The 25,381-nt window shown below is 55.2% G+C and overlaps 2 protein-coding genes across 2 annotated transcripts in view; both read right to left on the bottom strand.

Moving 5' to 3' along the window:
- TERT (telomerase reverse transcriptase) overlaps positions 1-2,364 on the bottom strand; it is a 53,740-nt gene extending 51,376 nt beyond the window's left edge. The window contains exons 1-2 of the mRNA XM_011953144.1: positions 2,266-2,364; positions 209-277 (exon numbers count right to left, since the gene is read on the bottom strand). Coding sequence (XP_011808534.1) covers positions 209-277; positions 2,266-2,364 — 168 coding nt within the window. The remainder of the gene's footprint in view (positions 1-208; positions 278-2,265) is intronic.
- Positions 2,365-3,013: 649 nt separating this feature from the next.
- CLPTM1L (CLPTM1-like) lies at positions 3,014-25,181 on the bottom strand. The gene is made up of 16 exons (XM_011953135.1): positions 25,082-25,181; positions 22,223-22,412; positions 20,242-20,384; positions 19,317-19,395; positions 16,585-16,702; positions 15,822-15,916; positions 13,984-14,068; positions 12,433-12,536; positions 11,338-11,403; positions 10,350-10,400; positions 9,368-9,450; positions 8,731-8,765; positions 6,998-7,053; positions 6,870-6,914; positions 5,934-6,049; positions 3,014-3,712 (listed from the first exon to the last, which is right to left on the bottom strand). Exons 2-16 carry the CDS (start codon positions 22,274-22,276, stop codon positions 3,628-3,630), a joined length of 1,215 nt encoding a protein of 404 aa, XP_011808525.1. The 5' UTR covers positions 22,277-22,412; positions 25,082-25,181; the 3' UTR covers positions 3,014-3,627.
- Positions 25,182-25,381: the final 200 nt, after the last annotated feature.

Here is a 25,381-nt window from a genome sequence, read left to right as displayed (position 1 = left end):
GGTGGGCCACAGGGCGCCATGACCCCTTGGGTCCTGTACCTGCTTCAGGAAATGGGTAAACAGTGTGGTATGCCAAGACCTCCTCCTGGTTTCCCTCCTCCGCATGGATCACTCCTTGAACACAGCCCCCTTCGTCGGGGTTCCATAGCCTCACCTATCGCGGGCTACACCCCATCCTTCCTCCAGACCCCTGGCCTGCAGGGCTTACCGAGGCCGAGGCCAACAGACTGATCTTGATGCCAAACACCTGACAGCCATCAAACTGGCTTCTATAGGGCTACGTGTGGCAGGTATTTCACAGGGGTACGAGTTCTCATTTTCCTGGGCTTTCTAATAAACTCTGGTCTAAAGAAAATCCATTCTATAAAATGAGTGGTCACTGCCAAGGGGGAGAGACAGAAGCTCCTTCTGGACACTGGCTGCTTTGAGCCTGTCCCGCCCAGGTATGGAGCCCACCAGCTGCGATCAGGACACTACAGTTCCACCGTGGGAGACCCCGGGCCCTCGCCATGTGAGTCCAGTTTCACAGATGCTGGCAACAGCTTCAAGGGCTTTGACGTGTTCTAAAATCAACAGGTACTTAGAACATTTCTCAGTCTCACCTCATGATCAATTGTAAGACGTGGCCTTGATGTTATGAAGAAATATCAATGAAATCCAAGAGGAAAACAGAACTAAACTCATCGGGATGAAGGATAAACCCTTTAAGCGTGTTTCAAGTCACCCAGCTGGAGCCTCCGTTGGGCAGTGAAGCTTCAGGGTTCCCATGAGATGGGATCGGCATGAGGCTCAGTCCTGGCCTCTCTTGAAACACTGCGCATTTGCGGGAGTGCCGGACCACAGGGCAGGAAGTCAAGGCTGTCAGAGCAAGTGCTGATCCTGAAGCTGGAAGGACTTGCAAGGCCTCATTCCCCAAACTCCTTATTTTTTTTTTAAACCTCTGCTTATCTTAAAAAATGGAGAGGCAGGTGCCCTAGCAACCTCTCAGGAGTAACTGACACACGTGACTTGCGGTGTCTTCAAAGGAACAATCTGCAACTTGCTCCTGTTTACACAGATCAAGACTAACAGTCGCCAGCAGCTGGTTTACGCATAACGTCCTTTGTAGGGGAAAGAAAACGGCACTGGAGGGCCAACTACAGAAGCAGACACAGTGCACGCTGGACATCTGCCCCTTTTGGGAGCCCTCCCACGGTGCTTCCTAAAAACTCAGGTTAAGCTGCCTCTGCTGTCAGGCTGATGAGGCTCCTGTGCTCAGCACACCAGCCCAAATAGAAGAGCAGGTGCTACGGCAAAAATGAGTTCTTGTAGCGACTATTTTTCATACTGAAACTGAAAAGCGAGAGCAGCAGAGCTGTCCACAGAGCCCCTGACAGTTAGGCCCGGCTTTGGCTGCTGATGCAAGTGCTGGATGACGTTATTTCTGCAGGAGCTGGCCGCAGGCGCTGATCCACCGAGGGATGTGCCCCAAGAGGCAGAAGAAACGCTGGGAACCGCACCTGACCTTGCCAGCATCCCCCAGGCAAAGCCAGGCACTTTGGGTTCATCGGTGGAGTTGGGCGATACTCCTTTCCCGTTTGTGTGCTTAGCTGCTGCCAACAGGACGCGAGGTGCAGCCTTACAGAACACAGCCAGTTGTGTTTTATAAAGCAAGGCTCCCCTCCCCCAAAGACAAAGAAAACCGCAGGTGTGGAAGGGACACCGTCCACCACACCCCGCCCTAGTAATCTGGCACCGTGGGCAAAGGCACGGCCTGTGTGGGGAAGGTCCATTGCAGACGTTTACTACTTCCTGTTCCCTGATGCCTCAACTTCCCCGCAGACCGACACACCTGTGGTGGGCAGGGCCGTGACCTCGTGACCCTCACACACCAACGCAGCCCCTCACGCCTCCTGCTGTCTTTCCCCCACCGCTGACTTGCCCAAGGGTCCCGGCTATCCGCCCTGCCTGTGGAGCCGCCTCCCCTGTGTGCCCCTCCAGGCCCCTTGAGGTGCTGTGCCTTCCATGGGACCTGCACATCTAATAAACCCCGGCAGTTCACCTGCTCTCCCAGCCACCCTTCCAGACCCCACTTACGACACACGACTAAGTAACGCGGTATAGGCCGTGTATTCGTATTTGTGTTCGTGTGCCAGCTCATCTGCTATCTTCATATTTTAATGGATGACACTAAAAGATGACAACGTGAAAGCCCAGTGCATTCCTCTCATTGAGTGACGTTTACACCTGAATTATAAAAGACTTATCTGATCTGAAGGAAAGCACAGTGTACAGAAACTTCACTGCCAACTGCGGATGGTCTGAGAGCATCTGGATCTGGTTCTCGGCCTGAATGAGCATCCTGGAATGGCGTGTCTCGTCCATTGACGTGGAGACACATGGAACAGGCTTGGGGCTCTGAGCAAGGCTCCTGAAGCCCCTCAGCCGCGAGGAAGCCAGGCCCACAACAGGGGCGCCTGTTCCAGAAACACACGAGGATGAAAGCTGCTATTGGCAAAGGAGACTTCGAGCAAGGAAATGCCCAGGAATAAAAAAAGATTACATATTTAGAGGCCAGGTGGGAAGGCTCATGCCTGGACTCCCAGCACTTCAAAAGGCTAAGGCGAGTGATCACTTGAGTTCAGGAGTTTGAGACCAGCCTGGCCAACATGGCAAAACCACATCTCTACTAAAAATATTAATACAAAAAAGCTGGATGTGGTGGCGCACACCTGTAGTCCCAGCTACTCAGGAGGCTGAGGCAGGAGCATCGATCACGTGAACACAGGAGGTGGAGGCTGCTGTGGGCTGAGAACAAACCCCACAAGAACTAACTTCAGCAAACATGAAACTTTACTGCACACGGAGTCCAGCAGTTCTCTACCCATCTTTCTATTCCATTTCTCCCTCTCTGTCTCAACCTAGGGCAAGATAGGCTTGACCCGACGGGTCATGGCTCTGTACAATAATTTAGTCTTAAATAACCGAGATGCTAAGTATGTAAGAACGCTCATGACTCAAAGGCTTGGGAAGGGCTCTTTAAATTTGCTCTTTTAATGCATAAATAAATCCATATTATGTATTACTTTCTGGAAAAGGGTTACACTCAAATATCTGAAATACTTTCATTATACCAGGTCAAGAAAAATGCCACAGCCAGAAAAATTTATTTTAAAATAGAAACATACATTAAGCTTTAAAACAACCAACTCTCAAACAAAAGAGGAAAGAGCCTTTGATCCCAGAGTCCACGCGGAATGAATTCCGTATGTGTTTGAAATTCACATAAGGAGCACTTAGAAAACCACCTGAAATGGAACTCCGACAGCCCCCTTGCCTGTGAGGGCTCCTGCACCTGCCAGTGTGAGGACATGGCCGAGCCCCGGACACTCGCGGGCCGGGAGCCACCACAGCTCAAGGTGACTGGCAGCGGCCAGCTCTGTGACCAAGACAGACGTTCACACGTGGGGGCACCGTGAGCGCCACCAGCTCCAAATCTGATGTGAGGGACTTGGGAGATGTCTGAGAAATGTCCAAAGCGATTTTGGCAACACAGAAAATGCAATGTCTGGGAATTCCACCGAAGGCTTCCGAAAATACTCATGGACGATTCAAGTCGCACGTGGCCAGCAGCAGCCCGGGCAGCCTTCAGTCTGTGTGGGGCGCCCGCGTGGCCGTCTCCTCGTAGGACTCCCCGAACTCGTTCACTCTGCGCTTATCCACAGGATAAAGCCTACAACGACACAAATGAGCACGTCAGCAAACCCCACTGCAGGGGCTGTTTTCCTAAGAGGAGGACTTGGCATCCTTGATTTATTTTCCAGTCAGCAGCCACAGTGAGCAAATTAACAGTCGAATCCTCAGAAGTTTTACTGCTGAGGGCTGAGGAGGGATGTCTGAGTTGTGTTTTGTTCTGCATGGCCAGGCCAGCACACTGCTCTCAAGGAAAGGGAAGCCTGGCCAAACGGAGGACCCGGAGGCTGCACTGGCTGCCTTCTGGGAACTGTGGAATCACAGAGACCCGAGCGATCAGAACAGGAACTGCCATGTTCAGGGAGCTCATCTCCTCAGCTGTGAACACCTGGCAGGACACTGCCGCCACCTTTGATCCAGAGAGCCCCAGAGGCCTTGCCAACATCACTCCTAGGTATGGATGAGGAAGCTGTGGCGTGAGGGGCAGCTCCTCACAGCCACGAACAGCAGACGTACAGGGTTTCAGCTTAAAAACGGACCCGCTGCCCATCAAGGGCCCTGTGGTCCTGGCCAAACACCGTTTGCAGGTCTGGAACCAGAAACACACAGAGCCCGAGTACAGCACAGTTTCAGACATGCCGTGGGCCACCTGCGAGGACTTGGGAGCCACCTGAAGGGCTCACGGTTGAGATGGGACCCTGAAGTGACAACCACGCCAGGCACAGCAGCATCCGGGGCTCCATGGCTTGGACAACCTCATGCTCTGCAGGGGGCAGGAGGCCAACTGGGGGATCTGAGAATGGTGAACGGAGGATGAGAACCAAACCCCGTGTGAGTGTTGCTTATAGGGAAACAGTCCTTCCTGCTGAGACCCAAGCGGGAGCTCCAGTGCAGGGGCTGCACGAGACAGCAAGGGGGTGGGTGGGCAGCCGGCGGCCAGGCCTGGAGAGCTAGGCAAGGGCGGCCATGCGCCACTGTGTGGATGTGCCAACTGCACCTGAACAACGAGTTAAAACAGGCGGAACAATGCCAGTCTCACACTGGCCGGGACAGAGGCTCTGAAACACCGGGCGAGGCCGCGTGTGGAGACAGGCGGGGATGGAAGCACTGCGCTCCCGAAGGGCCGGCAGCCCAGACCTAGGCAGGACCCCCCAGGACGACCTGGGGGAAAAGGACCTCTCTCCAGCACTAGTCGGATGGCCCCAGGCCTTGAGGGGGCCACGGCCTGGGGAGGGCACAGGAAGGTGCCACAGCCATGGCGTATGAGTGGTGGCCTCCCGGTTGAGGGGGGGAGATGGGAAGAGGGACCTCGAAGGCCAGAGAAAGGACACAGCCAGGAGGCTCTGAGACACTTGGCAACAGGCCTTGGGGGTGACACACACTCCTTCCACCCCTGGACAAGGCCCTGGGGCCGGGCCGGGAGGTGAGGGCAGTGCGTGCAGTGGTCCGGATACAGCGCTCCTGAGGGGAGCCCCAGATCCCAGGCTCCTACCCTGGTACAGCAGAGCTGGAGGGGGCTCTTGCTGACTGAGAGGGCAGATGTCAGCCCTGGAGGGAAGCAGGAGGCCCGGGGCGGGACCCGAGCCTCTGCGTTTAGAAAATTCCGAGGCCGGGGTGGGACCTGAGCCTTTGTGTTTAGAAAATTCCAAGGCCGGGGCGGGACCTGAGCCTCTGCATTTAGAAAATTCCACAAAGCCTTTTCCTTAGCCGTCAGCCTTTGACCTGAAGGCCAAGCCGGGAGGTCAACAGAGACCCGGGCGGCTGGTTTAAGGGGTGTGGCCAATGTTGAGGTGAGCGAGCTCTCCAGTGACATTCTGCCCTGCAGGGACACACAGCCCAAGCGTGGCCCAGAGCCTGTTCCCGACGCTGGAGACCTGGACCCCAGGACTGCCAGCTGGACACTTCGAGGCTAGTGCCAAGTAGTCGTGCTACAGTCTCTGTCCTGCTCAATAGCAATGACTGTGAATAAGTAAATAGCTTAAGGAGAGAAATTTGCTTTCAGTGGCTAATCAGTAATTCACACAGAAACGAGCATTTCTCAAGCACAGTGAGGAGACAGAGCTGCAACAGTTTCTTGCCAGGTCGTTCATGGGCAACTGGAATCCAAGTTAGGCAAGACAGGAAAAACCACCACCCGCAAATTATCTTTGCCCTCAAATGGACAAACAGGCGCAGGGTGCTGTGAAAGTCGCCATCCCGTTTAGCAGCAGCGCCACGCCGCTGAGACGGACCAGGAGCTGAGCGTGCACAGCCGCACTCACCACCGCTGGTACAGGTAGACCAGGAACACCACGTCGTCCCGGAAGCAGGCCAGCCGGTGAGACGTGGGCATGGTGATGATGAAGGCAAAGACGTCGTCAATGAAGGTGTTGAAAGCCTGCAGGGCCAGACGGGAGGAAGGGGAACCCCAGTTGCTGGGACTAGAATCCTATTGTTTCTGGTAACCTAACCAAGCAAATGGCTTTTGGCAGATCCTTGGAACTAACTAACTGGAACTCTTCACAGCAACAATGAAAAGAACAGAAAGCCAGCAAGTGGAGACACGACGCTCTGTTCCCTCAGGGGCTCCCCACAGCCGCTGGCACCCGACACACTGCAGGTCTCGCCTAGGCTCCCACTCACATCGGGGAACCCAAAGAGAATGGCCTGAAACCAGAGCCAAGGGGACAGCCAAGGGGAGAGCTGCCCGAGCGTTGCCTTTTCCTCTGGGAGCTTGTACTTGACTTCAGAAAAGTGCAAATCACGTCCCATTAACTCAGCCCCGCCTGCAAGGCTGAGGCACTTCTAATCCCACACGGAGCCAAGGGGACCTCCACAGCTCTACCCGCGGGGAATGGCCACGGCCCATGGGGGCTTCCATTCCTGCCTGGGAGGCCTGAATCCACTATCCCCAGGCACCGGTTACGGGGCCACAGGGGTCTGTGTCTTGACACACGTGCTAACAGGAAACATAAAAAGTAAAAAAACAAAACCAAACCAAATCTGTGACAAGTGAGAGAACCCCCGTCTTTCGGGGTCTGAAGTTCTCTACAGCTCTTCGCTTTTTTTAAAGGAGCCACCTTAATATTTTTCAGTGGACGGGACGGCTGCAGAGGTACTCTGGGCAGAGATTGCCCCGGTAATGCTGCTGGCTGGAAGACGCCCTCACTCATGCTCTGCTCAGTGAGAAGGGACTCCCCGCCAACTGTCACACTCACCTTGTAGGTGAAGGCCTTCCAGGGCAGATGTGCCACTGACTTCAACTGAAACACGAGAGACAGGCACAGGTCAGCTGCCGGCAGCACAGGAGAGGGGGCCGGGCCGCAGGCAGCACACACCACCTTACCTTGTAGTTCACGAAGAGCTGGGGCAGCATGAACAGGAAGCCAAAGGCATAGACCCCTGCAGAAAGACAGACAGCACTCACGAGGCGTGGAGGGCCGGGCTGCCACGTCTGTGCACAGCGGGCACAAAACAAGGTCTGCTATCCAGACAACTTCAGAGTCTGTCATTGTGTGAAGCAACTTTCTGGCTGGTAAGTTCATCAAGAGTCTACGACAACTTTGGAGAGCAAAGCTCTTTTATTTATTAATCAGTGCAACTGCTGCCCATGGGGTCCAGTGAGTGAGGGCGCTGGAGCACCCTGCGGCTGAGGACACGGCCTCCCGACCCACAGGGTCCTGCCCCAGGGGTCAAAGGTGGGACTCCCACCAGGGAGGACGGCAGTGAGGGACCCACCTGCTCTGCACCAGACAGGCCCTCGCCCTTAATGCTCACGGGACCACTTCCCAAAGAGACCACAAAGCTGTGATCAAGGCTGGTCTGGTGGGGCGGGGGGATGGACACAGCAGCCCATGCAGCTGAAGGTGCCACCTGGGGCAGGTGGGGGCGGGCGGGCCTCCCAGGACATGTGGCCCCGAGCACAGGGCCCTGCGGGGTCCCCACTGTGCATCGGCAGGAGAGCCTGGTGCTTCCATTTGCTCTAAGGAACCAGACGCAGATGATGTTGTTTTAATGCTTAAGTTTACTTGTTTTCATGAAGAAAACAGACAACAGTTCTGTACCACACAACGCTGTTGTGATCAGCAACGCACACGTACACCAGGCGGCTGCATCACACAGCCTGGCGTGGAGTGGTGTGGGGAAAAGAAAGAGATCAGCCTGTTACTGTGTCTATATAGAAGGAAGTAGACATAAGAGACTCCATTGAGCTCTGTATTTGAGATGCTGTTAATCTGTGACCTTACCTCCAACTTTGTCCTTGCAAGAGACATGTGCGAAGGTGACTTAAGGTTAAAAGGATTTTGGGCTGTGCAGAATGTGCTTTGTTAAACAAGTGCCTAAAGGCTGCTTGTGGTTAAAGGTCATCACCATTCTCTTAAATCTCAAAAAAGAGAAAAACATTTGTCTCCTGCCCCTCCCTGGGCAATGGTTTGTTTACTAAGCAAGGAGAAAACCGCCTTTAGGAATAAGGTGGGGCTTGCTGGAGCAATACTGCTAAAAGGTTTATGGAGATGTTCGCATATGCATCTCAAGGCACAGCATTTTCTTTTAATTTTATTCATGTTACAAGGATTTTTGTTCATATGTCTTACTGCTGATTTCCTCCCTACAATGACCCTATTTTCCAGCCACTCCCTTATCTTTTTGATGGTAAAGATAATTCTCAATAAATACTAAGGGAACTCAGAGGCCGGTGCCGGCGTGGGTCCTCTGTAAGCTGAGCGCCGGTCCCCTGGGCCCCACTTTTCTTTCTCTATACTTTGTCTCTGTGTCTTATTTCTTTTCTCAAAGTCTCTCGTTCCACCGAACGAGAAGCACCCACAGGTGTGGAGGGGCAGGCCACCCCTTCAGAGTGGCTGCCGCATCTGGTGTAAGCACCCCCTGTCGCTTGTACAAGGACCTGTTTCTCAGAACCAATCACTGTTGTGAAGCTACACGGGGCTTTATCTGCTCACAGGCTCGGGAGAGCCCTGGACACCGCAGAGGCACCTGCCACACTGGGTTACAGGGTGAGAACAATTAAATTGGTGCCTGCTGTAAATACTATTACTGAAGTAGGGAAGCACATGGACTCACCATTGACAAAGCTGTTGATTAACCAGGAGTACCAGCTGAAATGGAAAAAAAAGGAGACGTCCCATTTCTTGCATAGCTTAGTATCTGTATTAAATTGACGAAAAATAATTCTTTCATTAAAAATTCTCTAAAAAAAACCCCCAGGTGTTCTCACTGCAGCTGGGCAGCCAAGAGCAGCAGTGCTGAGCCTGGTTCTCAAGCTGGAGACAGCGCTGAGCGCCCCCACCCAGGCAGCAGATGCTGGGGGCTCTGGGACCCCTCTCAGCTCAGGGCCAGCAGCCTGCTCGGGCAGCAGAGGCCGGGGGCTCCGTCCTCTCTCAGCTCAGGGCCAGCATCCCACCCGCGCAGTGGAGGCCAGGGGCTCCAGGACCCCTCTCAGCTCAGGGCCAAGCTTCCCATGAAGCCTCTCAGCTACACCTCTCAGCTACACCTTAGCCTCTCAGCTACACCTTACCGGGGGGGGACACTGAGGCCCAAAGCCCACTGTGCGCAGCTACAGGGTCAGGACCCCTCCCAGGCACTCGCCCAAGTGCCCTGGCCTCTAGCTTGCCCTCCAGCCGCACTCTGCTCTGGCTCAGTCATCCAAATGGCTTTCTCAGGGGAAAGACGCAGCAGGTGAAGCGTATCGGCCTCCTACCTCTTATACTTGATATTCAGGAGGGAATAGACAGCACCCCCGACACAGAGAGGGTACAGCAGGTATGACAAGTACTTCATGGCCTACGGGGAACAAAGGGAGCTTCCAGTTAGAGGCCCAAACGCCAGGCCTGTGTAAACGCACTGCATGGAGCTCACTACGACAGGGACAGACAGAACGAGCTACAGCACTCAGGGCAGCAGGGCGGCTCTGAAAGGGGGCGGGTGGTGTGAGGGGCGCATGTAGGGCTTCGTGCACTCGCCACAGCCCAGGAGGCACCGCAAACTCCACAGCCCGGGCGTAACTACAGGCGCTAGTTAACAATAATAGATCAATTCGGGCTGGTCAAAACCAACCAATCCACAACAGATCAATAAACATAATAGAAAGACACCTGAAAAAACTGTCTACTAAGTAATGTAGTTACATCGCCAGCTGTATCTATTGATTTCAGCTTTACAACTCCATGAAAGTTAGATATAAGCTGGTGAACATTAAACCAAACCACAATCATTCCTGTGCAGAAATGTTCTTTTAACTTGAACTGAGACTTCCAGCTCCCCCAACAGCACTGGGGAAAGGTGATGCTCTGTGCTTCTGGGGCCGATCCTCCAGGCCACCGTGCTGCCGAGGCTGCTATGGCCTTCGTGAGAGCAAGTGCATTTCCCAGCAACCACAGCAGACACCAAGGCCTGCGTCAGCTGCCTGGCAAATGTGACTTACAAACGATGAAAATACCCCTACTATATGATGACACAGGCAGGCTGTGCCTGTAAGGACTCGGGAATGAGCGTCTCTGCAAGCCCCCACCCCTCCCAGTAAGAAATCCGGGTTTTATGTGTTCACTCTTGCGATCCCTGCTCACGGCGGGCTGACCCGTGCTCCACGGAGACTCCACACTGAGCAGTGACAGCGAGGGCCCCATCGTGGAGGGTGTGGGATGTGCCTGGCATGCACGTGCCCTGAACCACATGGGACTTACCTGAGTATCGTACTCCTCGGTCTTCCTCTCAGATTCGCTGTAAGTGCCAAACTGTTGTGAAATTCAACACAGGGATGTTAACAGACTCAGGGAGGATCTGAGCACAGGTGAGCTGTGACTAAGGGGCGTCACACATGGCTGCAGAGCTGACCCAGGCCTCGCTACAGAGGGCGCTCAGGTCCCTACCGGCCGAGGAGAGGACCCAGAGGACAGGGATCTGCATGGACCCTTCCCACCTCACCCTGGCCCTGGGTCCCGCAAGCCTGAGCGGGGACAGCGCGGCCTCATTGCTGTTCCTCATTGGGGGGCTCGGTTTTCAGTGCCGCTGCTTCACAGTGAGAACACCGCAGAGGGCACAGGCACAGCCGACAATGCTCTGAACCAGCTGGCCAGGAGTCACGGGGCCAGGCTGGAACGCAGTGGCTGCGCTGCATCTGCTGGGCTTCCTGCCCTTCCTCTGCCCACAGCATGGAAAATCTCAGCCGTGACTGCTGAGGGCCCTGCCTCAATCAAGGTCCATCTGTGGGCACTGAGATTCAACTCCAGCTCTGCCCCAGCCCTCATGTGCCTAGAGGCCTCATGAGCACCCAGGCACTGGGGCAGCCACAAGAGGCAGGGGCTCGCTCACTTGGGGATTGCCAGGACTGTATTGACTCCAGTCAGCACCAGCCTCGGGAGCGCGCTCTAGGCAAGGTGCCAAAACGAAGCACTCCCGCTGGCCAGCCAGCGTCCTTTCTCCCAGAGGCCAGCTCAGGCCCAGAAGCGCTGCCATCTGCATTGAAGAGGGTCAGAACTAGGTACACGACTGGGGAGTCCTCAGGCGAAGAGAGTGGCTGCGATCAGAAACCAGTGCTGCCTCCACCACGGAGGCTCCCGACAGAGGCCCGCAGTGACTCATCCGCGGATGGCCACTTTACTCTGCGCGCAGGGGGCAAAACCACACTCTTCAGAGAGGGCGTGGGGTTCAGCCACTACAGTTAAATCCTACCTGAAATTCGGGCATGAGACCTCTCCAAAGAATAGTCATCTTCAATGCCTTCTTCACTTTCCACAGCTGAGAGGAGAAATCAGGAAATAGTTCCTTTAATCTTCCAAGGCCACGAGACCCCGAAGGAATGACCCAGACGGTAACGGGTAGGACCTGCCGCCACGGCCCCGCCCAGCCCACTGTCCTCTTCCTGTCCCTCCCACTGCTCAGGGCAGAATGGTGGGGGCCGGACCTGGGCCTCTAACCCACACCCGGCAAGTGTACCTGGTCAGGTGGGCTGCACAGCCATCGACCAGCAGACGACAAAACCAGCACACAAGTGCGGTTCTCTAAACCACCCTGCCTGCACCCAAATTAGCCCCCACCTCCTTCTGCCTGGCACTTGGGTAGCCGTGGAGCCTGTTTCAGGCCCTCTCTGAGAGCCGCCACCACCTGGCTGCATCCTTAGAAGGCACTGTTCACAGAGGACTGGTGCCTGAGCCGGGCGTGGCACTGTGACTCGTACCTATGGAGGGCCCCGCCTGTGGTGCTCCAGCACCATCTAATCCAGCTCCTCCTCAACAGGCATGACGGCCGTGCAGGCCCCCACCCACAAATGGGCCACCAACTGCGGGGGCCATCATCCCCCTCAAGTTTTGCTCCCAAGCTGGCCCTGCCCCACGAGGCTCCCTTTTGGCTGGCTCTTCTGAGCTCCGCAACAACCAGGGCTGGACCACAGGGCACGGAGTGATTTCCGTCACTGCCCACCTGCCCGCCGTGCTCAGCTCTGCAGCCACAGCACAAGCCTGTCAAGGCCCCACGGTTTATGCCTCTGCTTTGCGCGTGGTGGGATTTCTCAAACACGTAAAAACACTCTGCTTGGTGGACAGGGCCTCCGGAGCTGATGCCACCAGAACCCCCACTTCCCTGCTCTCCACTTGTTCAAAGCCTTTATAGCCGTTGCCTGCCATTCTACAGCTTCCAGAACACTGAGGCCGTCAGGAACAAGCATGCAGGCTTCCACGGAAGGTCTCACATGCTGGGGCTGAAAAGCCTTTCCTGAGTGCGTGGAGGCCCATGGACCTCAGACAGTTCAGGTCACTGCCTGGAACTCACCTCGATGGCAGCTCCAACGCCCGCCGGGACCAGCACCAGCAGGCTCGTCTGCTCGTCCAGCAGGAACAGGAAGATGACTACGGTGCTGAAGCAGCGCCAGAGCACTGGGGACAGGACGGTCGGGCTGGGAGGGGGTGCAGGGCAGACCCCGCCTGTGTGCCCCCAAGTCGCACACATACCCCTAGTCCCCCACCCCGACCCCCACGCCCAAGAAGCTTCAGGTACTCCCCAGTCCATGTTACCCTGTTCAAAAACAACAGGGAAGTATCCAGCAGCCAGGAAAGTGTTTGGAAGGCTGCTGAACTGAACAGCTGGCCCCACACCAGCTCCACAAACACGTGTCTGAGCCACACTTGCAAACGAGCATGGAACGTGGGCAGAGGTCGGATGACGGAGCCAGCACAGCTTTGCTTCCAGGCAGGTCTTATGCTGGTTCTGTGATAAGCGCGTGGCTTTTCAAGTCTGGACGTGTTTCCTCCCCAGCCTGTACCTTAACAACCACTCCAGCTTATTCAACACGTCTTCCTCCTCCCACAAACCCCCAGGGCAGGCAGGGAAAGCAGATCCATGGAGCTACACGACAAATGGTGGTCATGGCCACAGCGCTGTCTGCTGCCCACCCCAACCCGGGACGCCGGGAAAGGCATTAGGGTTAGGAGACACCACCACAGAGCACGGCAGGGCCCCCAGGCAGCCAGGGCCACCTGCTTGGGCATCTTCTCCATGTGAGAAAAACAACATGTTTGGGTCTCTGATACTGGAGCCGAACACTCCTCACTCCTAACCAACAAGACTCACCCACTCCTCGTCCTCACACCGCCAACCCCTCGCCCCTGTCCAGACTGCCGCTCCCCACCCCACTGTAACAACCTCCACCCCTGCAAGGTCAGGAGGACCCTCACTCACTTGGGCCCCCTAACCACGGCACGCACCCCTGGCCAGGAACACTGGTCCCAGATCTTGGCAGGCCTCCTGCCCGGGCTGCCTGGCCTCAGGGGTCCCTGACCGCCCTACCTAACAGCTGCACACTCCCTGTCGCTGCCGGGCACAGCACCATGGGCCTATCAACTGCCATCACCTGGCAGGCCCCACACACCCAGGCCTGCACTGGTTGGGGAAGGAAGACCCGTGGGAGGACGGGGCGAGGGAACTAAGACAGGGGATGTGAGGCCCCAGCCCCGTTCAGCGCCCATGAGCAGCCGGGAAGGCTCGAGAGGTCCATGCTTCTCACTCCCCACAGCCCAGGCCCAAACCCCATGCACACCAGAGTCCACAGCCAGGCCCTGAGCTATGCAGCCTCTGGCAGTCACACCACACAAATGCCAGTTTGCAGCCAGGCCCTGGGCCGCACAGCCTCCAACAGTCCCACTGCAATGGCTGCAGAGGCTCTCTGGGTTTTACGGCGCCTGGTCTCAGAGGCTTCTCAAGAGCCAAGCGCACACCCGGCGCTGTGTGTGCAGCCAGCAACGAGGCGGGCAGCCCTCAACCGCAGGCTCCAGGGAGCATCCCCGGGGCAGAGGATCTGGGCAGGGCCATGCCCGGGGCGCCTACCTGCCTTGGTGGACATGCCAATCATGCTCTTCTTCTTCTTCCAGAAACTGATGTCGTTTTTAAAGGCCAGGAAATCAAAGAGAAGCTAGAGAGAACACACACGACAGCAACTCACATCTCCTGCTGTTTCTATCTCCTGTGAGACAGAGATAGAGGCTCCTGTGTGACCGTGAGACTGCAGGTGTGCTCAGCTTCGGGACGCGTCAGGACGGATGTCTATACTCAGGACCCGCACCTCTATGTGCCCGGCCTGCCATGTCCTGTCAGAACCTAGAGTGCCCAGGCAGTCTTTGCGGGGACCATTCTGAAATAATACTTATCTTTGACTTGAATTGCTGGAAAGGCCCACAGGCAATTGGAGGCTCTGGATTCCCCTGGACTGTGGGGCTGGCTGGGCGTCCCTACCCTGCTCTCGGATTGTGCCTACTCAGGGCAGCCTCACCTCTCAACTGTGCTAGAAATGCAGGGGCTGGGCGTGGTGGCCCATGCCTGTGGTCCTGGCTATTGCAAGGCCAAGGCCGGAGGACCGCCTAAGCCCAGGGTTTTGAGACCAGCCTGCGCAACATAGTGAGACCTATCTCCAAAAGAAAAAAAACTTAAAAAAACCTAACCATGCATGAGCTCATCCTTAAGAGACATCGACCTTTTAATAACAATCATTTAATTCTCCAATGTGGCTTTAGAAAGTTTTAGCTTGACAGGCAGCCAAACTCCCAGGCACTCAGAACCAGTGCCAGCTGCACTCCTGGGTGCCTCCTCACCCTTCCAGCCTAACCACAGGCCAGCCTAACAGCCACAAGGATGGCTCTCCTCTAGCAGCTCAACTCCACGGGCGAAAATAAGAGCACAGTGGCCTTGCTTTACCCATGGTTCGCTGTTACCCACAGAGCAGTGCGATGAGATACTCTGAGAGTGAGACCACACCCATGTAACTTTATTACAGTGTACTGTCCTGTTTCTGTTACCAGTTATTATTGGCAATCTCTTACTGTGCTTAATTTATAAACTGAACTTTATCATAAGCATTATATAATATATATATTTATAAGAATAACCAGTCTTTCTAGGTTTTGGTTTCAGGTATCCACTGAGGGTCTTTGAACATATCTCCTGAGGATAAGGGGAGACTACCGTAAACACACCGGATGAGGATAAGGGGGACCTACTGTATACACACTGGATAAGGCAGACTGCTGTATACACACCAGATGAGGATAACGGGGGACTACTGTATACACACCGGATGAGAATAAGGGGGGACTACTGTATACACACCAGATGAGGATAAGGGACTGCTGTATACACACCGGATGAGGATGGGGGGACTACTGTACACACACCGGATGAGGATGAAGGGGGACTACTGTATACACACAGGACTTTTTACATTTAAAAATCAGTGTGTTAGAATTTGTACAAGTACTTTCTGCCAGAAGCTGCCCGCCTCTGCATGGGCATGCATGGGGTCGGGGCCTGGACAGGGGAGAGTAAGATGCCTGCACCTGTTCATCTCACTGGTGTGGACACTGCTCAGAGTACTCTGGATCCTTTTCAAAACAGCCCCCAAAGCCAGCACAGCACAGCTCAAGTCCCCAAGTCCCCAAGGCTGTGGACGGAGCTCTATGGTCCCTCCCTTTACAGAACTGGGAGAACTCGCCCACTGGGGCAATGGTCGCCAAGTGTCAGGAGTGCAGGCTGCTGAGCAATGGGAGCAGACGCTTGAGGGCCACATGGCTGGACGGCGCCCACAAACCCCAGGTCCAGGGCCCCTGCAGGAGGCCTGGGACCCAGGGAGCCTCCCCAGTGCCTGCGGCAAGCCCTCCTGGCGGACGACTCACATGGAATGCTGCGACAAAGAAGGTCAGCGCCAGGAAGTACAAGTTGGTATCTACAAAAATTCCTTTCACCTCATCAGCATCTTTCTCTGAAAACCCTGCCAAGGAAAAAAAAAAAAACATACAACATAAAACAGGCACTATCAATCTTACCTAACATTACAAATACAGTTTTCAATATAAAAATTTAGGCCGGGCGCAGTGGCTCATGCCTGTAATCCCAGCACTTTGGGAATCTCAGGTGGGTGGATCACTTGAAGTCAGGAGTTGAGACCAGCCCTGGCCAACACGGTGAAACTCCATCTCCACTAAAGATACAAAAGTTAGCCGGGCATGGTGGCGCACGCCTGTAAATCCTAGCTACTGGAGGGACTGCGGCATGCGAATCGCTTGAATCTGGGCGGCGGAGGCTGAAGTAAGCAGAGATTGCGCCACTGCACTCCAGCCTGGGCAACAGAGTGAGACTCTGTCTCAAAAATAAATAAATAAAAAATAAATAAATCTCGTCAACAGAGTTAAGGTTCATTTGACCAAAATCATGGCATTTCACATATTATGTTCTGAACAAAGCCAATTTCCAGACAATCAACCAGGTCATCTCCAAGGAGAGAAGTGAGGCAGGCGCTGCTGAGCCTCCGATTCAACATCTGTGTGAGCATCTGCAGCAGGAGGCATGGAGGCCCCAGCCTGTGTCAGGATTTGCACCCAGACACCCGGGGAGCTCCATGGCAGCCTCATCCCGACACCAGCCGTGTGTGGCACGTACCGAACTGCTGCAGGGAGTACACGGCGTCCTGCATGTGGATCCAGAAGCGCAGCCGTCCCAGCGAGACCTTGTCGTAGGACACGGTGAGGGGCAGCTCGGTGGTGGAGCGGTTTATGACCTGATGAAGACAGCCACACTGAGGGCCCTGCCCTCACACCCTTGCGCCCAGCTGCTTGGCAGCCCTCGTCAATCCTGCCATCCCCCTTCCCATCCCTGTGTGGCCCCAGGTCAGACATGACGGGACCCAGCAGGTGTCCTGAGGTCCCTCCTTCTATCACCACAGGACCCAGGCCCCAGCGTGCAGTGTCCCAGCACAGGGAGGTTCCCACCACCACCAGGACCCTGTGACCTCAGCAGTGCTAGCAGTGCCTGGGCTGTTCTGCTGCACGTGCCCCTTCAATTTCAAGTGCACAAGTCCTGGTTCCCTGGAGGTGATGCTTGCCACCCATCTGCTAGGAATCCACGGTGCAGCATAAAGCGCTGAGCTTGGCCTGCAGAGCGCTGGTTTGTCCTAAGAGTTGGGGACCACGGGACACGCACAGCCCTGCAGCACATGGGCAAAGTGCCCTCAGGGCCTAAAGCACGGAGCAGGCGGTGGCCATGGGGACAACAGAAGGCTTCTGGAACACAGAGCTAGCACGGGCGGTGGGGTGGATGTGTGGGCCTCAGAACAATAAGCTTAGTCCTGCGGCCCGCCGGGGCCTCATGCACACAGGCTGCAGGCCAGGTCCCAGGGCACCGAGGTAGGAGGGTAAGGAACGGGTTCACAGGGGCAAGCCCACACCCTACAGCACATGCGCAGTGACCACACCCGGTGAGCGCCACCCTCCACATGCTGGAACATCCAGCTAGGGCTGTGCTCTAATCCACCTGCCCTGCCTCACGCCCTGACCCGCCATGGCAGGCACTGCTGGTGTCAAGAGTGTGGTGGAGTCAGAGCCACAACCAGCAGGTGCCAGGCTGTCCTGAGAGCAGCTGTCAGGGCGCCCCATGCAGCCAAGTGGCATCAGTGCACGTGGACGGTGGCCTCCAGGCACCCCTCGAGCTGCCAAGCGTGTCTGAAGGGTGTCACTGCCTGCTCCATCTGGCAGTGCCGGGCCCAGCCACAGAAGGTGCCGACTTCCTGCGCCTGCTGCGTCCCAGCTGCCTGCTTCCTCTCTTAAGACAGCACCTCTCAAATCTGGCCCCGGCTGAGACACAGCAACAGAGACCCAGCACATGAGAGGCCGGGATTCGGGATTCGGGGAAGCTGCTGTCGGCACGTGTCTCCGTAACTACTGCAGGGCGGGCCAGCACAGGCACAGCTGTGCCACAAAGCCTGCCCCGGGCCTCTAACAGACAGATCTGCAGACACACACACAGGGCAGCCTTCTGCAGCCGCCTGCCCCTTCCACCGTCTTCTGAATGCCTACAAGGAGTCAGCGGCATGAGGCCTCACAAGAGGCGACCACGGGCTGGTGCCACAGCTCACACAACTCCGTACGGGGCATTTTAGCAGAACCTGCTGTCCTGAGGTTTCTCAGCAGCACACCAGCTAACTCCAGCAAACAGAGAAAGGCACTGGAATTGCAGGGGCTGACAGAGAAACTGTTCAGGGAGAGGCTGGAACATCAGACCTGCTCACCAGTCACTGCCTGTCCGGCCCCCAGTCTGCAGGTTGTACAGGAGCAATCAGTGACCCCAGAAGTGAAGGAGGCAGTGTTAGGGACCACAAGGGGTCTGAGGGAACAGCTGTACAGAGCGACGGTTCTGAGAGCCACAGTCAGCAGGAGGCAGCAGGGCCTGGGCAGACATCAAAGCAGTCAGGTGGCCGTGCCCCAATTTCCCAGCTGCATCCCAGCAAGCTCCCTGCTCTCCCCAGGACTGTTTCCTCAACAAAAATGGGGAAAGGGCCCGCCTCAGAGCTGCCGAAAGCCGTAAGTCAAGTGGCCTGGCTCCTACTGGGTGGTCCAGAGTGACAGCGACAGCGACAGCTTGCAGGGAGGCAAGGGAGAGCGGTGATCCTGCAGGGCCCCAGCTGAGTATTCACCTCTGAACCCCAAATAACCTCATCCGTGAAACGACACCACAGCTCCCAGCACGATCACAGAAAGGTTCACGGAGTGCTTAGCACAGTGCCGCATGTGCAGCAAGGGACATTAAATATTAACCGCTTCTGTGAGTCTCGACACTGGCCGAAGGGTGGCCACATTTCATCTCCCCTCAAAGCAATCCTGGGAGAGCAGGCGCCGTCACTGCCCGTAACCACATGGCGCCAGAGCCCAGAGAGCAGCCACTTCCCTCCCGCACAGGCCTTCCGCCTTGCCAGGGGTCACCCGCTCCTCTGGCCGCCTGTGCAGGACCAGCCCTGGCGGGGAAAGCAGGAGTTTGCTCGGGACACTCTGAATTAATCTACATGGCACACCAGGAGCTCCCATGCAGATGCTGTTTCACACAGCGCTCAGGCGCCCGCCCTCTAGGCGCTGCATAAACAATCTTTCAGGGGCCTTTCACCAGCGACAATCCAGAGGCTCAGGAGGACCCCGCGGCCAGCCAACGGCAAACCCAGCGCACCACCAGGGCCGCCCCCCGTCACAGCCCTCGCACGCCCGAAGGCAGTGCTTCCCAGCACAGGTAAAAGCTCCGTGCTAAATGTCAGCAACGGCCCTGTCCATTAGGGTGCTGGGGCTGCGGGGCCAGTCTTGGGATCAGTCTCGCCAGCTGCACAACCAGTGGGCAGAGGCGTCACTCACCATCAGGTCCTTCACACGGTTGCTGAGCTGGTCGATGAACAGGATGGGCAGGTAATGCACGGTCTTCCCCAGCTGGATCCTGGGATTAAAGCACAACTTTCCAAAGTCAGTCCAAGGTTTTTCCCTTTCAATGAATCAACACATCCAGGCACTGGGTTTACCCCAGAGAAGTCCCCCCAGCACCACCCTCAGCTGCTTCTCAGTCACAATGACCCCAGGGCACAGCCTCCCCAAACAGAATCAGAGAGCCTGACAACATATGCACGCTTCTGAGACCCACTCCCCACGAAGTGATGGCCACAGGTGGGAAAATGCCTCCACGGCCACTAGGGGGAACTGCAGGGACAAGGCCATACAGCAGAGCCCAGGGCCCTCTGCTCACTGACATGGAGCAATCCCAAGACGTGGCTGCTACACTTGGAAGGGCGAGTCACCTGCAGCCACCTAGGAGACGGAGCTGCGGTGTGGGAGTTGGGGGGATCCCCAACACTTGGGAGACACGGGGTGAGCTCAGGTGGCCAAACACGTTAAATTCCAATAATTGTATTTAACTGATGACAAGTTATACTAGAGTAATAATCTAAAGGTTAACTTTTAAGTAAATGTAAATGAGCCAAGTTAAAAAATCACAAGGGCAGCAAAGCAACACATTCCCGTCAGCACCTTCCATTTTCTCTCCATGGAAGCCTTCGCCAGCCAGGAGCAAAGGGCAGGATGCTCCAGCTTGAATTCCTTTCTTCTCCCTTCCAGCCCTCTGGTAGCAGCACAACCTCAACGAGGAAGTGGGAAGAGCTGGGGGGCCCAGGCAGCGAGTGCCTCGCCACAGAGGGGACTCCAGGATGCAGGAGTGGCCCGCTGGCGGGTTCTGGCCAGCCAGGGTCCCAGCACCCTCCCGCCGGCGCTCCAGCTCTGGGGCCCTACTTACATCTTCATGTACCGATGCACATCGGCAGGCAGGGAAGACCCGTCGAAAACAAAGTTGTCTGCCATCACATTCAGCGCCAGCCGCGGTCTCCAGTGGGACACTGGCTCATCCAGGGCGCTCGTCGGCTTCTTCTCCGCCTCGAGCTGCTGCTAAGTGAGGAAAACAGAGGCCAATGCTAGGACAGAAAACCGTGCCTGGGACAGCAGGGTCAGCATCCTAACCCGTGAACAGACAGCCATGCACGGGCACAACTGGGGAGAGCCCAGCAGAGAGGGCACAGCGGCCCCACAGCTGCCAATTCCTCCAGACTCTCACCAAACACCCCCAGTCCTTATCAATTCCTCCAGACTCTCACCAAATACCCCCAATCCTTACCAATTCCTCCAGACTCTCACCAAACACCCCCAATCCTTACCAACACGGAAGCCAGGGGGTGTTGCTTTGCAACATGTGGTCACGGATCTCACCAATTCCTTCTTTGGGGTTCTCAAACTAAGGGGGCCCACTTCTCAGAAGCTGAGAGGGTGAGAGCCCCCTGATCTTGGCAGAAGACTGTGCGAGTCCAGAGCTCACACAGCCCGGTGGCTGTAAGGAGACTGAGAGGGAGTCGGCTTCTAAAACTAAGCATGTGGGGCTGCCTAAAGCAGGAGACACACTGAGGACTATGCACGGCTCTTAAATGAAGTTAAACTTCAAAGGGACACTGACTGACAGGGAAATCTTAGCTCGTTTCAGATCTGATACATCCTAGGAAACACTATGATCTTACCCATTTCCTACCTAAAGATACAGTTTAGCAATAATTTACATTACAACTGGTTTTTCACACCTCCTCACATTTGCTACCTGGAAGGGAGGCTCCCTGTGCCACATGCTACGTACCCATCACCCCACCCACTTTTCAGGACACTGGTGAGGAGGGATGCGGGCCCCAGATGAGGGGGACATGGAGAGGGGCAGGTGCGGGCTGTTCCCAAGGAGACACAGATGCAAACTGGGGCGAGGCAGGAGCAGGTGTTGGCAGGGCTTTCAAAACCACATCAACCCCGAGACACCCCTCTTTCTCTCTGTTTGGAACAATTTCACAGCCTCTTCCTGGAAAGCTGCCATCTTTCTTGTTTTGTAAATTTTTTTTCCGAGGCAGAGTCTCCCTCAGTCGCCCAGGCTGGAATGCAGTGGTGCCATCTCACCTTAAGGGTTCAAACAATTCTCCCGCCTCAGCCTCCCGAGTAGCTGGGATTACAGGCACACGCCACCACGCCCAGCTAATTTTGTATTTTTAGTACAGACGGGGTTCGCCATGTTAGCTAGGCTAGTCTCGAACTCCTGACTTCAGGTGATCCACCCACCTCAGCCTCCCAAAGTGCTGGGATGACAAGCGTGAGCCACGGCGCCCAGCCTTGTTTTGTAAATTATCTCACTTTCCACTCAACACAAAGGTGGGCATCAGAATTCCCTTGATTTATCCTTGGCCTGTGTTCATTATCACTTAAGTGACTTCCAGTTTTCATCTGTGCAAACACCTGTCTACAGATGTACAAACTGCAACTCGCACCTCTACCTTTTCCGCCATCTCCAGTTATGTTCTTAGAATCAACATCTAGGAATAGTGCAGCCCTACACAGCACACAGAATGAGCCCAGCTCCTGGTGAGAAGCTGCAGGACAGCCCTGCAGGACCAGCGCTCCACCCACCACGCGCAGCAGGGGCCTCCAGACGCGGAGAGGGCCCACTCCCTGAGGGACTCTGCATAAAGAACGCCAGCGACCACTTCAACTGTCCCTAATTTTAGATAAAACTTGTCTGCAAACTCATGGATATGACTCAGCTGAAAGTCAGAAATGCATGCCAGTAACATTCCAATGGCTTTACTCCCAACAAAGTCACTGGAGCCCCAGACATCGCCTGCCTGTGTGGAGACAGACACGTCCGTTCTGACGGGGCGGCACAGCCTGCTGTCAGTGACCCATGAAGACCTCACCTGTGCACCAGACTCCCCAGTGAGCAGGTTGATTTCTTCTGGCTTGGGGACCATGTAGGTGGTCAGAGGACTGACCAGGTGCACCTGCTTCCCGTCGTGCCACGGCAGGACCCCAGCGTGATGGAGGAAGATGTAGGCATACAGCGTCCCATTGTTTCTCGTTTTCTTTGGTACAGAAACATTAACTGTCCTGAAACAGAACCACCATTTGCACTACATACATATTATATTCTGTCTCTAGAAACTACTCAAATACGTTTATAAAGCTGTTTCAATAAACTAATTTCAGCTCAGAAGTACTAAAAAGGAAACCCGCCCGCCTGGGGCTTTACGTGTCCTGGGTGTGTGGCCTGAGAACTCGGCACAGGTGTGGGCGCCTACAGCTGAAAGCAGAAGGGCCCGCACTTCCTGCCTCCATCTCAGGAGGCTGAGAGGTCAATGACCCGCCTGAGGCTATAGGGCTGAAGCAGCCAGGGGGAAAGCAGCTTCTGGGCCTGGCCAGGATACCAGCTGACCATACACACTGAATCCCAGAACTCTGAAGCGAAGGGCAGCAGCCGCGAGGGCTCCACATGCCCGCTACTGGAGTCTCAGAAATTTAATGTGGGTAGTTTGTTCGGGTGTTGCATTTTTAAAGATAAAAAGATGATCAGCCACAAAGGACTGACTTTTAAGCCTGTGCGGCCTCCAGTGCGAGCTGAGGAAAGGTCCAGTGAGCTGCTACAACTGTAGGCCTCGGACCAGGCGCTTGGTTCTTCACCTGCACGCTAGAGTCCGACGTCCATACTACAGCCCCGTGGAAAACCTCATATGCCACCTGTTTATGGTTACATGAGTTCTTCTTCCTCTTTAAAAGTCTTTTTTTTTTTTTTTTTGAGACAGAGTCTTGCACTGTCACCGTGGCTGAAGAGTATGGCACAATCTCGGCTCACTGCAAACTCCGCCTCCCAGGTTCACGGGATTCTCCTGCCTCCGCCTCCCAAGTAGCTGGGATTCAAGGCGCACACCACCACACCCGGCTAATTTTTTGTATTTTTAGTAGAGACGGGGTTTCACTATGTTGGCCAGGCTGGTCTTAAACTTGTGACTTTGTGATCCACCCACCCAGCCTAAAAGTCTTTCTTTTGAGACGAGGTCTCGCTGTCACCAGGCTGAAACTGCAGGGGGTGCAATCATAGCTCACAGCATCCTCAACCTCCTGAGCTCAAGGGACCTCCTGCCTCAGTCTCCCGAGTAGCTGGGACTACAGGTGTGCGTGCCACCACGCCCAGCTAACTTTGAAAATTGTTGTAGAGCTGGGGTTTGTCACATTGCCTAGGCTGGTCTTGAACCGCTGGGCTCAAGTGATCCTCCCGCCTCGGTCTCCCAAACTGCTGGGATTATAGGCGTGAGTCACTGTGCCCGGTCTCTCCTTAAAAATCTTATGGTTGGCCAGGTGCGGAGGCTCACGCCTGTAATCCCAGCACTCTGGGAGGCCGAGGCAGGCGGATCACGAGGTCAGGAGTTTGAGACCAGCCTGGCCAACATGGTGAACCCGTCTCTACTAAAAATACAAAAATTAACCAGGTGTGGTGGTGGGCACCTGTAGTCTCAGTTACTTTGGAGGCTGAGGCAGGAGAATCACTTGAACCCGGGAGCCAGAGGTTGCAGTGAGCAGAGATGGCGCCACTGCACTCCAGCCTGGCAACGGAGTGAGACTCCATCTCAAAAAAAAAAAAAAAAATCTTACAGCCAAAGTTCTAATGAGAGACACAAAGGCATCTATGGCTCCTCACTACCCAAGAAAGAATCCGTCTCCACCAGGACATCTTAAGTGTCTCTCTTTAGGCGGGGGGTGCAGGGCTGTGTATCTCTGATGGAATGTGCACTCAGAGACACTTGAGGTGGGGCTGTGTCAGAATGCTCATTCTCCCCGCTACCTCCAGGCTGACACTGTGCCAGGTCAAACGGAAAACCTCACTAGCTGTCCTTGGTAACTGGTCCAGGGCCTGGCATGGAAAAGGCAGTATTCATGTCTGGGAAATTAAACCCAATGCAGATGAATCCTGAGCATTTTTGAAAGGTGTGGGCAGCTACAACCGACTGGTGACCAAGCCAGCACTTCTGGCCTCTATTTCATGGAGGCAGAAAGAGGGCAGCAACTGGCTTGAGATCACAGGCCCAAAGAGGCCAGGCAGAAACCGCCTTGCCAGTGCCTCCAGCTACCTACACGGACTGGCCGCCTCGAGGGCGTGGAGTCCAACAAGAGTCTCAAGCTTTCATTATTCTCTCCTCTGATACCTCCCAGGCAATGAAGGGAAATGGTCGACTTGTGAGAAGCAAAGCATAGTTAACATTATTCAATTAAAAAAAATTAGGCCATATGTTAGATGCAATTTTTAAGTTACTCTACATATTTGGACATTGATCTATTCTAAGGTCACATGTCACTTAATCATGACTTTCTACAAAATTGCTTCCTCCATCCCCATCCCTTTTCCTTCACAAGTAACTTAAGCGAACTACTTCCACCAGGAAAAGGCAAGTCGGCCCAGTAGTGAAACTACAGAGCTGTCCGCTCTCAACTGGTTCACCAAGCGTGGCCCCTGCTCCTTCGGAGCCTCCCCGCTGCTGGACATCCCACTGCCATCAGACTCTGCTGAGAGCTACCTCCCAAACGACATTCATCACCTGTCACCTTCCAGGTTGAATGTTTACAGGCCAGGCATAGGCCTCCACTTAGGATATTCTACTACTTCGAGACATTCGGTAAGACTAGTCCTCTAAGGTAAACACGTTAGATACAGAAAGCTAACTTTTAAACGATCTGAACACAAGTAATGTTTTCCCTTTCACTGGCATTTTGTCTTACAACCATACCTTTCAAATTTGGACTCCACGTCAAAGTCTTCCACGTTCAAGACCAGGTCGATGTTGTTCTCCGCACCCAGGTGGGACCTCGTCGTGGTGTATACGCTCAGCTGGAAAGGAGGGGGTGTCAAGAGCCAGCCAGGCCAGGCCCTGGCGGGACGTACACGCATCCCACGGCCAGTCGGAGCGCGGAAGACCTGGCCGCTGGGGAACCAGGCAAGGTTCCATCTCGACTCGCGCGGCCACAGCTCCGAACTAAGACGCGACGGCGGCGTCTGGGGACTGGAGGAGTGGCCCCCACCCCAACCC

The sequence above is a fragment of the Colobus angolensis genome, unplaced genomic scaffold (assembly GCF_000951035.1).
Source record: "Colobus angolensis palliatus isolate OR3802 unplaced genomic scaffold, Cang.pa_1.0 Scaffold358, whole genome shotgun sequence".
Taxonomy (NCBI): Eukaryota; Metazoa; Chordata; class Mammalia; order Primates; family Cercopithecidae; genus Colobus; species Colobus angolensis.
The sequence above is the reverse complement of the archived record's forward strand: the minus strand, read 5'-3'. Positions and strand labels throughout refer to the sequence as shown.